At 37.3% G+C, this 14,197-nt stretch overlaps 1 protein-coding gene across 1 annotated transcript in view; it reads left to right on the top strand.

Moving 5' to 3' along the window:
* The window catches only part of FOXN1 (forkhead box N1), a 106,577-nt gene that overhangs the window by 35,929 nt on the left and 56,451 nt on the right, over positions 1-14,197 (top strand). Inside the window, exon 3 of the mRNA XM_053706202.1 lies at positions 11,589-11,743. Coding sequence (XP_053562177.1) covers positions 11,589-11,743 — 155 coding nt within the window. The remainder of the gene's footprint in view (positions 1-11,588; positions 11,744-14,197) is intronic.

Below are 14,197 nucleotides of genomic sequence, written 5' to 3'. Positions count from 1 at the left end.
TTAGAATCAGCAATAGTCCGTGTTCCACCCCAAGGCTATGAAAAAATAGGATTTTTATTTTCATGCAATTTCCTAGAATAAAATATTTTAGTGTACACCGTCATAAGCCTGAGGAAACAATTCAGGAGATTAACATTTATTTTTTTCTAAATTTAATAAATCATACAAGTCCAGTTAAAGTCAAAAGAGGAGGAGTAATCTATATTAGAGGAAAACTAACACAACACTACAGCTAATACATTAATCATTGTCAGTAAAAATTGTTAAAAAATGTTTTTCTAAGAATCATTCCTGAATCTTTGCTCACAAATCTTTTTAAATAGAACTGTAGTCATATGTGGCAGAACGTTTTAGATTTCATTGGAGGGCATTTTCAGTGCTTTAAAATGAGCATATAGCTGAAGCCACCTAATTTTCAAACCATTAAAGAGACATTAAATTAATTAATTAAATACATAGATTGAATTTATATATATATATATATATATATATATATATATATATATATATATATACATACATATATACACACACACACACACGCAATCAATAAGTCCTAATCCTGACATAGAAAAGCTTGGTCCTAGTCAGTAATGTCCCCTGGGCCTCTCTTGTTGATGGAATCAGGACCAGTGCAGAAGGTGCAGTGCCTATCAGTTTTTTATCAGCATGTTGTCTGCTCCTACACAGCCCTATGCAATGACCTGATCAGCCCAGTTCCTGTGCCCCCACAGAAGTCCTGGTTGCTATAACTGTAAGCTGCCCTGCATTATTGGATAACCAATTATCCATAACCAATTTATTTTTTATTTATATCATTTTTAAAGAAGTGGTTGATGTACCTGGGCTACTTCGTTGTATTTGACAAAAGTTGCATAAATGATGTTGCAACATTTTTATACCTTCCAAAAATGATTTGTTCTTGACTGTCCAGCGTCACTTCATCACTTCAACAAATAATGGTCACTATGGACAATGTCTGGTGAATATGGGGTTGTAATTCAGCAACAAAAGACTTGTGTCTGGGAGCATTATTTTAAGGAACAGCACATTTTGACTTGACTTGCCTTGTCTGGTTCCTTTTCAAATCAAGTAGTCAGTAGATTTATAATTGATATTGCTAAGACGGTTGTAATATATTCATGTTTTGTGTCATTAAAGAAGTTTACACAATCAAATCAAACATTGGGAATGTACTTCACATTAATTAATCTTGGTCTCTTTAATATAAATAGAATGCTTTGTTATCTGGTGTGTGCCCTCAGTTTCTGTTGGTTATTTGCTCCTTTGGCCAATTTTTTGCTTATTGGAGTATAGTGAGCCTTTTCTTCTATAAAGTTGGTCTCCCACAGCTCAAGTTCACTGTAGCAAATAATAGGCAGAGTATCCTGATTTTAGCCCCATGTGGATGATCTCCATGAATTCTGCATACAATAAAACCACAACAACAAAATGTTACACACCAATGTGTCTTAATGAAGTCTATACATGAGTTGATAAGGAAATCACCTCAATCAACGGATGCATTTTGTGAGAAATCTCCCCTCAAAGGATCAGCAGAAACAAAGAGATCACACACCAAAAAGCAAATTCTGTAATCTGCAAATACTGCAAACTAGATAGCTGGTTTAGGCAAATTGCAGTCTTTTTTAAAATTTCAGGTCGTAAGCCACTAGCCAGGCCAAAATGTTACTCGCCACTTCTGATCCTACCCACTACCTGCCCACACGACACCCACTACTCCACCCCCTCTTTTGCATATGTTTAGCCATTGTGAAACACATTATTGTGCAGTAAGTTTTAATAATTTTATTTTATACCATAACAAATTAAATAATGCTACATAAAGTAATAGATTAACAAAAATAAGTTCCTAGCAGTTCGCAACTTCAACTTGGTGGTTTTGGGTAAGACAACAGTTGGATAGAAATAGGAAGTTGTTGAAATGAGAGAGTAGAGAAAGAGAGTGCTGACAGTCATGGAAGGTCATAGCGGACCTGGAGATTTTCTTTTAATAATTATCTCTCCCTTCTCTCTCTTAACTATCTTTCTCACATTCATCCTCTTTTCAATCTCTCTTTTTACCCTCTCCCTTATCTCTCAGGCCATATCTTCTCTTTACACTCTTTTTTTCCCCTCTCTCATATATACTTTTCATCTCCAATCTCTCTCTCCCCCCGTTTACCCTCTCAGAAGTAACAGTTTAAGCACTAATAATGTTCCTACAGCCCTAGAGAAATAACATATACTTGCCCTTTCTAGTATATATAATATCCCTTCAGATAATATTTTTAGCATATAGCCCAAAATGTGTGTTTGTCAATGCTGCAATAGGAGTGTACATTTTTTTCTCTCACTATCTTTTACTCGCCACCATTAAATCTTCACTTGCCAATGGCTAGTAAAGAGTGGAAATTTTGAGCCCTATGTATATATATATATATATATATATATATATATGTGTGTGTGTGTGTGTGTGTGTGTGTGTGTGTGTGTGTGTGTATGTGTCTATATATGCATAAATATGTATTTGTATGTGTAAATATGTATTTATTTATATATTTAGAAACATATAAACACACATAAAAACATATCTATACATATACAGACATATATATAAGTTCATTGGAGCCCTTTGCAGTCTAGTAGATGAAAACATGTAACATCATATTTAAGTAATATTCATATTTAATAAAGTGTTTAAAGGGACAGTATACACCAATTTTCATGTAACTGCATGTAATAGACACTACTATAAAGAATAATATGCACAGATACTGATATAAATATCCAGTATAAAACCGTTTAAAAACTTACTTAGACGCTCCCTGTTTAGCTCTGTTAAATAGGAAGTTAAAACACTCACTGCAAATGGGAAATAGCAGACCCCCCCCCCCTTCCTTTGCATATGAAAAGACACTTTACACAAACAGAATCAAGCTGGAGTAGGTATACATTAGTATTCTCCTAAAACGTTGGGGCTTGGTTAGGAGTCTGAAAATCAGAGCAATGTTATTTAAAAATAAGCAAAACTATTCATTAAAAAAAAACAAAAAAAAACTGTATGGACTATATAAATGGATCATCTACAAAGCATTTACGCAAAGAAATGTGTTTGTACGTTAAATATTTTACATTCAAATGTTCTTCACATAGGGGAATATGTCCTATGCTTTTTTTAAATATATATTCCTATATATATCTGTATATACCTATACCTATACATAATCATATAGACATATAGGTATAGATGTATATTGTACCAAAAATAATATCATATATATGTAGAAATATGTATTTATTAATAAATAGAACATATTCTGCTATGTGAAGAATAATGGAATGTGATATATTCATATGTTCATGTCGGGTTAGCACACTTGAGAATATGTGATCGGTTTTGTGCGTGAGTAGAGTTTTAGGTTTTTTTTCCACTTTTTCTGCTCCATTGACTTCTGTGGGGGAAAGAGTTAATGCTCGTGCAATATTCTAACTACGGCTTTTATCGTGCATCAGCTTAGCGCGCAAGCGAAAACAATGCAAGCGCTACCCGAAATGCACAAAAACTTACTTCTAGCGGAGCATTCGAGCAGGAGTTTTAAATACAGCTCCAATTGCATTCTGGCCAACAATTTCTGATAAGCCCAGAAGTTGGAAAAATATTCTTTAATAATTAAAGGTACAGTCTATTTGATTTTTTTATTGTTTAAAAAGATAGATAAAGCCTTTACTACCCATTCCCCAGCTTTGCACAACCAACATTATATTATATTATTATAATAATAATATTATATTATTATTTACCTCTTAAACTCTAAATATCTGCCTGTTTCTAAGCCCCTGCAGGCTGCCTCTTACCTTAATGCATTGTATTAGCGTTTCACAGTCATGTGTGCTTTACAGATAACATTGTGCTCAGTCCTGTGGAGTTACGCATGAGTCAGCATGAGTCAGCACTGATTGGCTAAAATGCAAGTTTGTAAAAAGCACTGAGATAAGGGGCAATCTGCAGAGGCTTAGATACAGGGTAATCACAGAGGTAAAAAGTATAATACTATAACAGTCTTGTTTATGTAAAAATGGGGAATGGGTAATAGAGGGGTTATGCTTTTCTCATTTCTATGCTGTGTATCATGCATGTTCACACAAATTTACCACCCACCATCTGTGCCTATGTACTGCTTTAATACATAGGAGGGCGTGTACTTAAAGGGTCATTTATCATTTTATATTACCATTTCAAAATGTTTAATCATTTATATGACAAAAGTATGCAATATACTTTCATTATTTATTTATTCCCTTTTCCTGTAATCCCATTCTGAAATTATGATCTTTTCAGTTCCTGTTAGAAATGGAAGTGCAGAACACTGTTATATTCCACACAGCCATTAGCTGCACACTCTAGTGACCTATTTAAACTGTCTCTAATTTGTCACAGCAGAGCAGGTAACCTAAGTTACAACATGGCAGCTTCCATTGTTTTATAGACACCACAACTTTACACTCATTTTGTCAATATTTAAACAACTAATGGAACTTTAAAAAATACATCTACATGTTAGTCATGGACTAATGTTTTCTTTAAATGCATTATTCTATCTAGCATTTGTTTAGTGTTTAATGTCCCTTTAAGTACAGTAATGGTGGCATCCTGCGTTTGCAGTCTCTTAAATAGATAAAAGAAAAGAAAGGGAGGAGTAATAGCAAGGTAAAATTAACGTTTTGCAGAGCTGTGTCCCTCTCAACTAATACAATTGTATAATAACTGATATTTCTGAATTAAAACAGATTACTTATTTAATATTATTTATAGGCCAAAAATATATTGTCAACCCTTTTAAAGGGACATGGAAATAATTTACAAGACTCTTTGTGATACACTGCATTAAACTTTTTTAACTTTCTGTGACACAAAAAAGCACTAAGCATGTGCATGAGATGCTGATCTTGGCATTTTGAATTGCTACTTAGTAGCAGCTGATATATGACTAATGTCACTTTAAAAGGGGTTCTGTCATATGTATAATAAAGCATTGTATGGTACAATATCCTTTTAAACATTAAGGCCTAGAATACAGGTGGAGTGTTAAAACATTAGGGATACATTTTACAATGACAAGGGCAACACTTAACTCACCACTCAACCAGTTTCAACTGCGTTAATATGCTCTGATTAAAATCTCTAACCATCCACTTGTAATATGACATTGTGCAATATTCCTACAGAGCGCAAGATAACACCCCCTTCGCTAAAGTTTGCGCTCCACTGGTAATTTAGACCTAATAGTAGTAGGGGGTATTAGGATTTGCATTTATAGATCTTTAACTTGATTTTATGTAAACAAATATATGTATGTTTTAAACTGTAAAAAATCAAACTGCTTATAGAAATAAAAAATGCAGTGAGGCAAGATAGTTATCTACAGGGAGTGCAGAATTATTAGGCAAATGAGTATTTTGACCACATCATCCTCTTTATGCATGTTGTCTTACTCCAAGCTGTATAGGCTCGAAAGCCTACTACCAATTAAGCATATTAGGTGATGTGCATCTCTGTAATGAGAAGGGGTGTGGTCTAATGACATCAACACCCTATATCAGGTGTGCATAATTATTAGGCAACTTCCTTTCCTTTGGCAAAATGGGTCAAAAGAAGGACTTGACAGGCTCAGAAAAGTCAAAAATAGTGAGATATCTTGCAGAGGGATGCAGCACTCTTAAAATTGCAAAGCTTCTGAAGCATGATCATCGAACAATCAAGCGTTTCATTCAAAATAGTCAACAGGGTCGCAAGAAGCGTGTGGAAAAACCAAGGCGCAAAATAACTGCCCATGAACTGAGAAAAGTCAAGCGTGCAGCTGCCAAGATGCCACTTGCCACCAGTTTGGCCATATTTCAGAGCTGCAACATCACTGGAGTGCCCAAAAGCACAAGGTGTGCAATACTCAGAGACATGGCCAAGGTAAGAAAGGCTGAAAGACGACCACCACTGAACAAGACACACAAGCTGAAACGTCAAGACTGGGCCAAGAAATATCTCAAGACTGATTTTTCTAAGGTTTTATGGACTGATGAAATGAGAGTGAGTCTTTATGGGCCAGATGGATGGGCCCGTGGCTGGATTGGTAAAGGGCAGAGAGCTCCAGTCCGACTCAGACGCCAGAAAGGTGGAGGTGGAGTACTGGTTTGGGCTGGTATCATCAAAGATGAGCTTGCGGGGCCTTTTCGGGTTGAGGATGGAGTCAAGCTCAACTCCCAGTCCTACTGCCAGTTTCTGGAAGACACCTTCTTCAAGCAGTGGTACAGGAAGAAGTCTGCATCCTTCAAGAAAAACATGATTTTCATGCAGGACAATGCTCCATCACACGCGTCCAAGTACTCCACAGCGTGGCTGGCAAGAAAGGGTATAAAAGAAGAAAATCTAATGACATGGCCTCCTTGTTCGCCTGATCTGAACCCCATTGAGAACCTGTGGTCCATCATCAAATGTGAGATTTACAAGGAGGGAAAACAGTACACCTCTCTGAACAGTGTCTGGGAGGCTGTGGTTGCTGCTGCACGCAATGTTGATGGTGAACAGATCAAAACACTGACAGAATCCATGGATGGCAGGCTTTTGAGTGTCCTTGCAAAGAAAGGTGGCTATATTGGTCACTGATTTTTTTTTGTTTTGTTTTTGAATGTCAGAAATGTATATTTGTGAATGTTGAGGTGTTATATTGGTTTCACTGGTAAAAATAAATAATTGAAATGGGTATATATTTGTTTTTTGTTAAGTTGCCTAATAATTATGCACAGTAATAGTCACCTGCACACACAGATATCCCCCTAAAATAGCTCAAACTAAAAACAAACTAAAAACTACTTCCAAAAATATTCAGCTTTGATATTAATGAGTTTTTTGGGTTCATTGAGAACATGGTTGTTGTTCAATAATAAAATTAATCCTCATAAATACAACTTGCCTAATAATTCTGCACTCCCTGTAGATTCAGTAAAACCCATTTGTGAAATAAAACAAAAAAAATGTGCAATAAAAATATTGTACCCACCCATTGTCACATCTATAAGGTGTGCGTGACCCCCCCTCCCCATTATAATCAGTGGAGAGGTATCTGTCTTGCAACAGTTGACCTCTCAGTGTACAGAACATATATATAGTCATGTGCAAAAGTTTAGGTACCCCTGACAATTTCCATGGTTTTCATTTATAAATAATTGAAATGATGAAATTAGATAGGTGCATAAATTTGGGCACCCCAACAGAAATATTGCATCAATATTTAGTAAAGCCTCCTTTACCAGAAATAACAGCCTCTAGACGCTTCCTATAGCCTGTAATGAGTGTCTGGATTCTGGATAAAGGTATTTTGGACCATTCCTCCTTGCAAAACATCTCCAGTTCAGTTAGGTTTGATGGTTGCCGAGCATGGACAGCCCGCTTCAAATCACCCACAGATTTCCAATGATATTCAGTTCTGGGGACTGGGATGTCCATTCCAGAACATAGTACTTGTTCCTCTGCATAAATGCCAGAGTAGATTTTGAGCAGTGTTTTGGGTCGTTGTCTTGTTAAAATATCCAGGCCCGGCGTAACTTCAACTTTGTGACTGATTCCTCAACATTATTCTCAAGTATCTGCTGATATTGAGTGGAATTCATGCGACCCTCAACTTTAACACGATTCCCAGTACCGGCACTCGCCACACAGCCCCACAGCATGATGGAACATCCACCAAATTTTACTGTGGGTAGCAAGTGTTTGTCTTGGAACGCTGTGTTCTTTTGCCGCCATGCATAACGCCCCTTGTTATGACCAAATAACTCAATCTTTGTTTCATCAGTCCACAGCAGCTTCTTCCAAAATGAAGCTGGCTTCTCCAAATGTGCATTTGTGGCGTGTGTGCAGAAATGGTTTCTTCCGCATCACTCTCCCATACAGCAAAGTGTGCTGAATTGTTGAATGATGCACAGTGACACCATCTGCAGCAAGATTATGTTGTAGGTCTTTGGAGGTGGTCTGTGGGCTGTTTTGGACCATTCTCACCATCCTTTACCTTTGCCTCTCTGATATTTTACTTGGCCTGCCACTTCTGGCCTTAACAAGAACTGTGTCTGTGGTCTTCCATTTCCTCACTATGTTTCTCACAGTGGACACTAACAGCTTAAATCTCTGTGATAGCTTTTTGTAGCCTTCCCCTAAACCATAATGTTGAACAATCTTTGTTTTCAGGTAATTTGAGAGTTGTTTTGAGGCCCCCATGTTGCCACTCTTCAGAGGAGAGTCAAAGAGAACAACAACTTGCAATTGGCCACCTTAAATACCTTTTCTCATGAATTGAATGCACCTGTCTATGAAGTTCAAGGCTTAATGGGCTCACCAAACCAATTGTGTGTTCCAATTAATCAGTGCTAGGTAGTTACAGGTATTCAAATCAACAAAATGACAAGTTCCCAAATTTATGCACCTGTCTAATTTTGGTTTGATGTTTAGTGCACATTTTTTTTATTAATCCAATAAACCTCATTTCACTACTGAAATATTACTGTGTCCTTCAGTTATTTTTATTTTTTATTTTTTTTAGTTTTTAAGAGCTTTATTGTAGATTTATAAAAGTTACAATGAATGAGAAAAGGAGCAGATCCAAACACGGACTCGTAGCTCAAACTTAAACAACAGAAACAGTCATACACTAATGTAAAGAATGGGTGTACACATTAAAACAAGAACTGCAATAGTTATAGTTATATCAGGGATAGAAAGCGTACAAATGTGATATTGTAACTAGGGACGAACCAACCCCATGGAGAGAAGATTTAGGGGGGGCTAAGGCTTTGGAGGGGGGGAAGGGAGGGGGAAGGCGAGGAAAGGTAAGGCATATCAATACTAGGCATAAAATTTGACTGTATATGAGGGTTAGGTTAGTCCGTGGTCAGGGGGTTCGGTTTCCAGGTCGTGTCGTAGATGAGTTGCCAGTCAGCCCAGATCAGTTCAAAAAAGTCAGAAGTGCCTAAATTGTAAAAAATGTCTTTCTCCATAGTGTACAGGTAGGCCATTGAGTTGCATATTTTAGACCAATTCGGGAGGCGCTCTCTCTTGCATACGCATGCAATAGCATTTTTAATTGACATTAAAAGATATGTGCATAAGTATGAGTGGTGTTTTGGCAAGGAGTGCAAACCTATGTGTAGTAGGGCTATTGCAGGTGATCCATGAAGGGAAATGCCCAACCTAGATAGCACAAAGAAACACGTATTTCATAGAGGGCGGAGCTTAGGGCATTCCCACCATATATGCATGATGTTACCCTTCTGGCCACAATTTCTCCAGCAGTCAGATGACATATTTGGGAACATTTTAGAAAGTCTGGTGGGGACATAATACCAGTGTACTAAAAGTTTGTAATAAGTTTTGAACAAAGTAGTGCAATTAATAGCTTTTTGTGTTAGTTCTAGGGTGTGCTTCCAGTTTTCTATTGTAGTAGTGATCTCTAGTAGTGTCTCCCATCTTAGTAGGAGGGCTGGTGTATCAGGGGATGAGGAGGATCCTATGATTGTGTAATGGAAGGAAAGGGGCCTGCAGAGTCTGTCCCCTAGTTTCCAAACGGATTCCCAGGAGGGCAGGCTAGGGAGGGTTTAAAGCCCCAACTGAGCAGGAAGCTTTTAATTCTGTGATATTCAAATGAGAGGTATCGCAGAAGTACGCAGTTTTCTCCAAACTGGGATATGTGCTTAAAACCTACCCTCGGGGTGGTAATCCAGAGGTCTGATACCCAGTTGAGCCCATATAAGGGGGTGGGTATCCTGTAAGCCCGTGAGGAGACCGGCAAGGGATATAATAGGTGAAGGATGTGGGGCAATATGTGTATAGTGACGGAGTCTGTCCCAAAGCTTTAGGCATTCACAAACAATGGGGTTGGATATGCCCAGCTCTCTGCGGCAGTGTGGCGGTGTCCAGATCAGGTCCCTGATATCTAAACTGAAGGGTAAGGACGCCTGTTCTAAAGACCTCCATTTACATGTTAAATGTTTAACCCCCCACTGTGCAACAGGGGTAAGCATAGATCCCTTGTAATACCTAATCACAGATGGGGATCCTATACCCCTACAGTTCTTAGGGAGTTGAAGTATTTTGTGCGTCCTTCAGTTATTTTATAGATCAAAATGAAATTGCTGATCCAAACACCCAATTATTTATAAATGAAAATCATGAAATTTGTCAGGGGTGCCTAAACTTTTGCATACGACTGTATATATATATATATATATATATATATATATATATATATATATATATATATATGTAGCCTGCCCAGACACACACTAAAGGGAGAGTTAACTTTCAACAATATACACCATAGTTCCATCCATCCACAAACTATGAATCTTTAAAAAAGTAAGAAACTGTCATAATCTATATGCTCCTCTCACTCACTAAAATTTTAATTTTCAAACTAGAATACAGACTTCTGGAGACCATATCTATAGAAATATAAACATGAACTGGAAACTATTCAAAGTAGGACTCAAAGCATATTTTTTTTAGCAATTCCTGAACAAGGGGTCATCATGATTTCAAATTTGAAAGTAGAAGGTTTTGATTTAATTTGCTTAAGCACTTTATTGCAGAAATTGCATTTAATGGAAAAAAGACTTCCAATTGAAGTAGTAAGGACAAATACTGTAAGGGAATTCAGGAATACCTGAAAAGCGCATACGGCTATCCTAAGAATTAATTAAACTTTCACTTCAATAAGATACATGGGCAGACAGGGCCAGTGCAATGATTTGTTTTCCCACCCAGGCGAAGATAACTTTAGCCTTATCCTTGACCCTTAACAAATCAGATATGTTACCCTGATTCTTGATAAAATGTTTTGGAGATGTGTTTAAGATCAGTAAACTTAAAACTAAGCTTTCATGATACAGCTAGAGCATGTTATTTATAAACAACTTTCCAGCTACTTCTATTATCTAATTGGCTTCATTCTCTTGATATAAATTGTTGAAGAGCAGTAATGCACTACTGGGAGCTAGCTGTGGTTTGGTGGTTTGCTTATATGCCTCTTGTCATTGGTTTACCTAGATCTGTTTAGCTAGCTTCGAAGGATACCAAGAGAATGAAGCAAAATGGAAAAATGTTGGGTTTCATACCCCTTTAAATTAGATAGAGTGCTTTATTCATGTTTAGTTACAGAGAATATGCTAAACAGAAGATAGTTAGCACATTACCTTATATATACAGCAGGTGCATAAAATAAGGCTCCTATGCACCTCTCTCATATGGGCTATTTTGGAAGCTCATGGGAAGAAACGGATATTAAAACCCGGAACACACTGAGACCAGTGCCATACCCTGGCTTTTCAAGGCTCAATGCTGGTCTGGCTCTTCCAAATAAGAAAAGCGGTGTGCGGAGTTTAACAATTTCAGCAAACAAGGTGTTATTTTGTTCTTTGATATGCTAATCTATTGGAAAATTGCAGAAATATTATGTATTACAAAGTGTTCACTGTGCCTTTAAGGACTGATCAATAAATGTTACATCTCATCACCTTGTAACTACTGTACCTTCACTTGTTTACAGGTTTTGTGCCCAATCAGGAGTCAACTTCAATTATGCAAGACCAATCAAACATCACGTTTACTTCGGGATCAATTGACAGTGAATGTTCTCCCATCAACCAATCAGATGAGGGAAGACTGGAACAAACAAGTTCAGCTCCATCGTGTTTGCAAATTGTAAGTGGAATATAATTGACTGTGCTTAGATCTGACTCAGTAACTTGATTTCCAAGATTAATTATTGAAAGAGATGACTGATCATCCTCTGTGTTTTATTTTGTTTTGTAATAAACCCAGTCATGTTTTTGGGCAGATATATAAACAGATACTGTACTCAACATCCGTATCTACTTGCAGCCAAGAGCTGAGAAATAAACAGAAAAGGAATGTAAAATTAGAAGCATTGTTTTCTTTAAAGAAACAAGCTATGTAATCATTCACCAAGCGTATAGCAGAAAAGGGACATTTAAGGGACATAGAACTCAAAATGTAATCCACCATAACATGTTTAATTATTTATAATTAAAAGCCTTTGCAGTGCAGTTTCCTTAATTATTTAGCCTGCTTTTCCTGTAATTGAAAGGGAAACAAGTCAAAATGAATCATTTGTGATTCAGATAGAGAATCCAATTTACTTTCATTATCAATTTGTGCTCAGTCTTTATATATGCACACATCTGAGGAACCAGCTACTACTGAACATGTGCAACAGTTGACAGTGTATACATATATGTACGAGTCAGTGATTTGCTGATGGCTGTCACATGATACAGGGGGTGGTTATGGAATCAATCTTTTTTACCTGCTCTCATCCAAGGTAATACTGAAAACCTGGCCTGTTGGGGAGTCTTGAGGACAGGTTTGAAAACCAGTGATCTAGGCCCATTTTGGTATATTTGGCCACCAAATAAAATCATATTAAAATTGTTAACTTTTTCACAAGCGTTGAGTTTCTCACTGAAATTATTAACACACAAATACATGGTTTGAAAAGCTTCTCTGGGATCCCTATTGCTCGGAAAAGCAAGCTTGCATGGCTTTGCGTTAGGTTTTTTTGGCAGCGAAGGGGTTAATCAGTTAACTTGCAAGATTAATATTTGCTGTAGTTTAGGGATTGCCCTCCCACCTTACACCTCCCACGCCCTGATTCCTACATGATCCCTTCCAAACAGCTCTCTTCCTTCAGCCAATGGCCACCACCATCTTAAGTACTACAGACAGTCTGTCAATATACAGTTTAAGGCTTTTATTTATTTTTTAAAATTTCTGTAGTGCAGGGATCCCTTCCACCTACCTGATCCCCCTCAAACAGCTCTCTAACCCTTCCCCTCCCACTGCTCCCCTCCATGTTTGTTACTGGCAGCCAGTCTGCCAGTAATAAATTACTCTTATGTTTATTTTTTTAAATTTATATTGGTTATTTTTTTCTGTAGTGTAGGGCCTCCAAGATCACTTTCTTCTGTAGTGTAGGGTCCCCACTTCCCTTTCCAACCAATCATTTTCCATAGTGTAGGGCCCATCCCTCTATCTCCTTTCATCACTTTTTTCCATACTGTAGGGAATCCCTCTCTCCCCCCTCCTCTGCTGGGCTGCCTACTCAATTCCCTCCTTCCATCCTACCGCTCCCACACTTTTCATGATATGAAGGCAGATGCCTTTTGCTCCCTGGATACGGCTCCCACTGTCTAAGTTGATAACATTGACCGCAACATGAACCTCTGTGCTGGACGTAGTTACTATGTCTATGTCAACACAGCATGTTGGGCAAAGTACCGTGTGATGTACTACCTACGCCCATATGGCACAAGGGGTTTATAGTCCTTTAAATCTGAAAGTTAAAGTGTTTCCAGCAGATTTCATTAGCAGATTACGTTACTGATTACTTCACAAGCATCAACAACCAGTGAATTACTCTAGAGTCATCTCATTTAAATATTTTGGCCTGTGGGCATACTTCAGTATGCCTTATGATGACTAGACTGGAGTCATTGATTACTTTAAATCATTTTTGACTATGCTGACACTCTTGCATGCTTCACATTAATTGGTTGATATGTGCCCAAAATCAGTCACAGCTGCAAAGGAGGCTTTTCAAGGGATGTGTCCTAGGCCTAGAAAACATTGCAGAATGCATGTTTTTCTAACAAAATTAAAGTTTAAATACTTTTTAAAAATATTTTGCATGCAGTTTTTGCAATGCAGTACACAATTTCTGATTCAAAAAATACCTTAATAACACAAAATGTATTTTAATGCCCCATAAAATATAAAATTATGCATTCTGAAAAAAAAATGTGCACTATACTTTATTTATTTTGCCTTCTTTTCCTGCATTTGATTTAGAATTTTTTTTATTTTACTTTCCCATTGAGGCTGATATTTTGCAATGGAGCGCTATTGTTTGCGCGCAAACAATATCGGGTTTTCGCGTCCATTTGCACACAATTAATTTGCACTTGTATTACATGTTGAAAGTGAATGTGGACACGTGAACGCAATCGTGATTTACGCTATAATGATTATCGCAACTTCACAGCTCTGGTTAACTGTTTCACAAAGCTAAAAAGTGTCACAAAAAAACATCAAAAATTCATTACACAGTACAGCTACACTCATAATAACACCATCTAA

The sequence above is a fragment of the Bombina bombina genome, chromosome 3 (genome assembly GCF_027579735.1).
Source record: "Bombina bombina isolate aBomBom1 chromosome 3, aBomBom1.pri, whole genome shotgun sequence".
NCBI lineage: Eukaryota > Metazoa > Chordata > Amphibia > Anura > Bombinatoridae > Bombina > Bombina bombina.
Note: the sequence above shows the minus strand (reverse complement) of the source record. Positions and strands in the feature narration are given on the sequence as shown.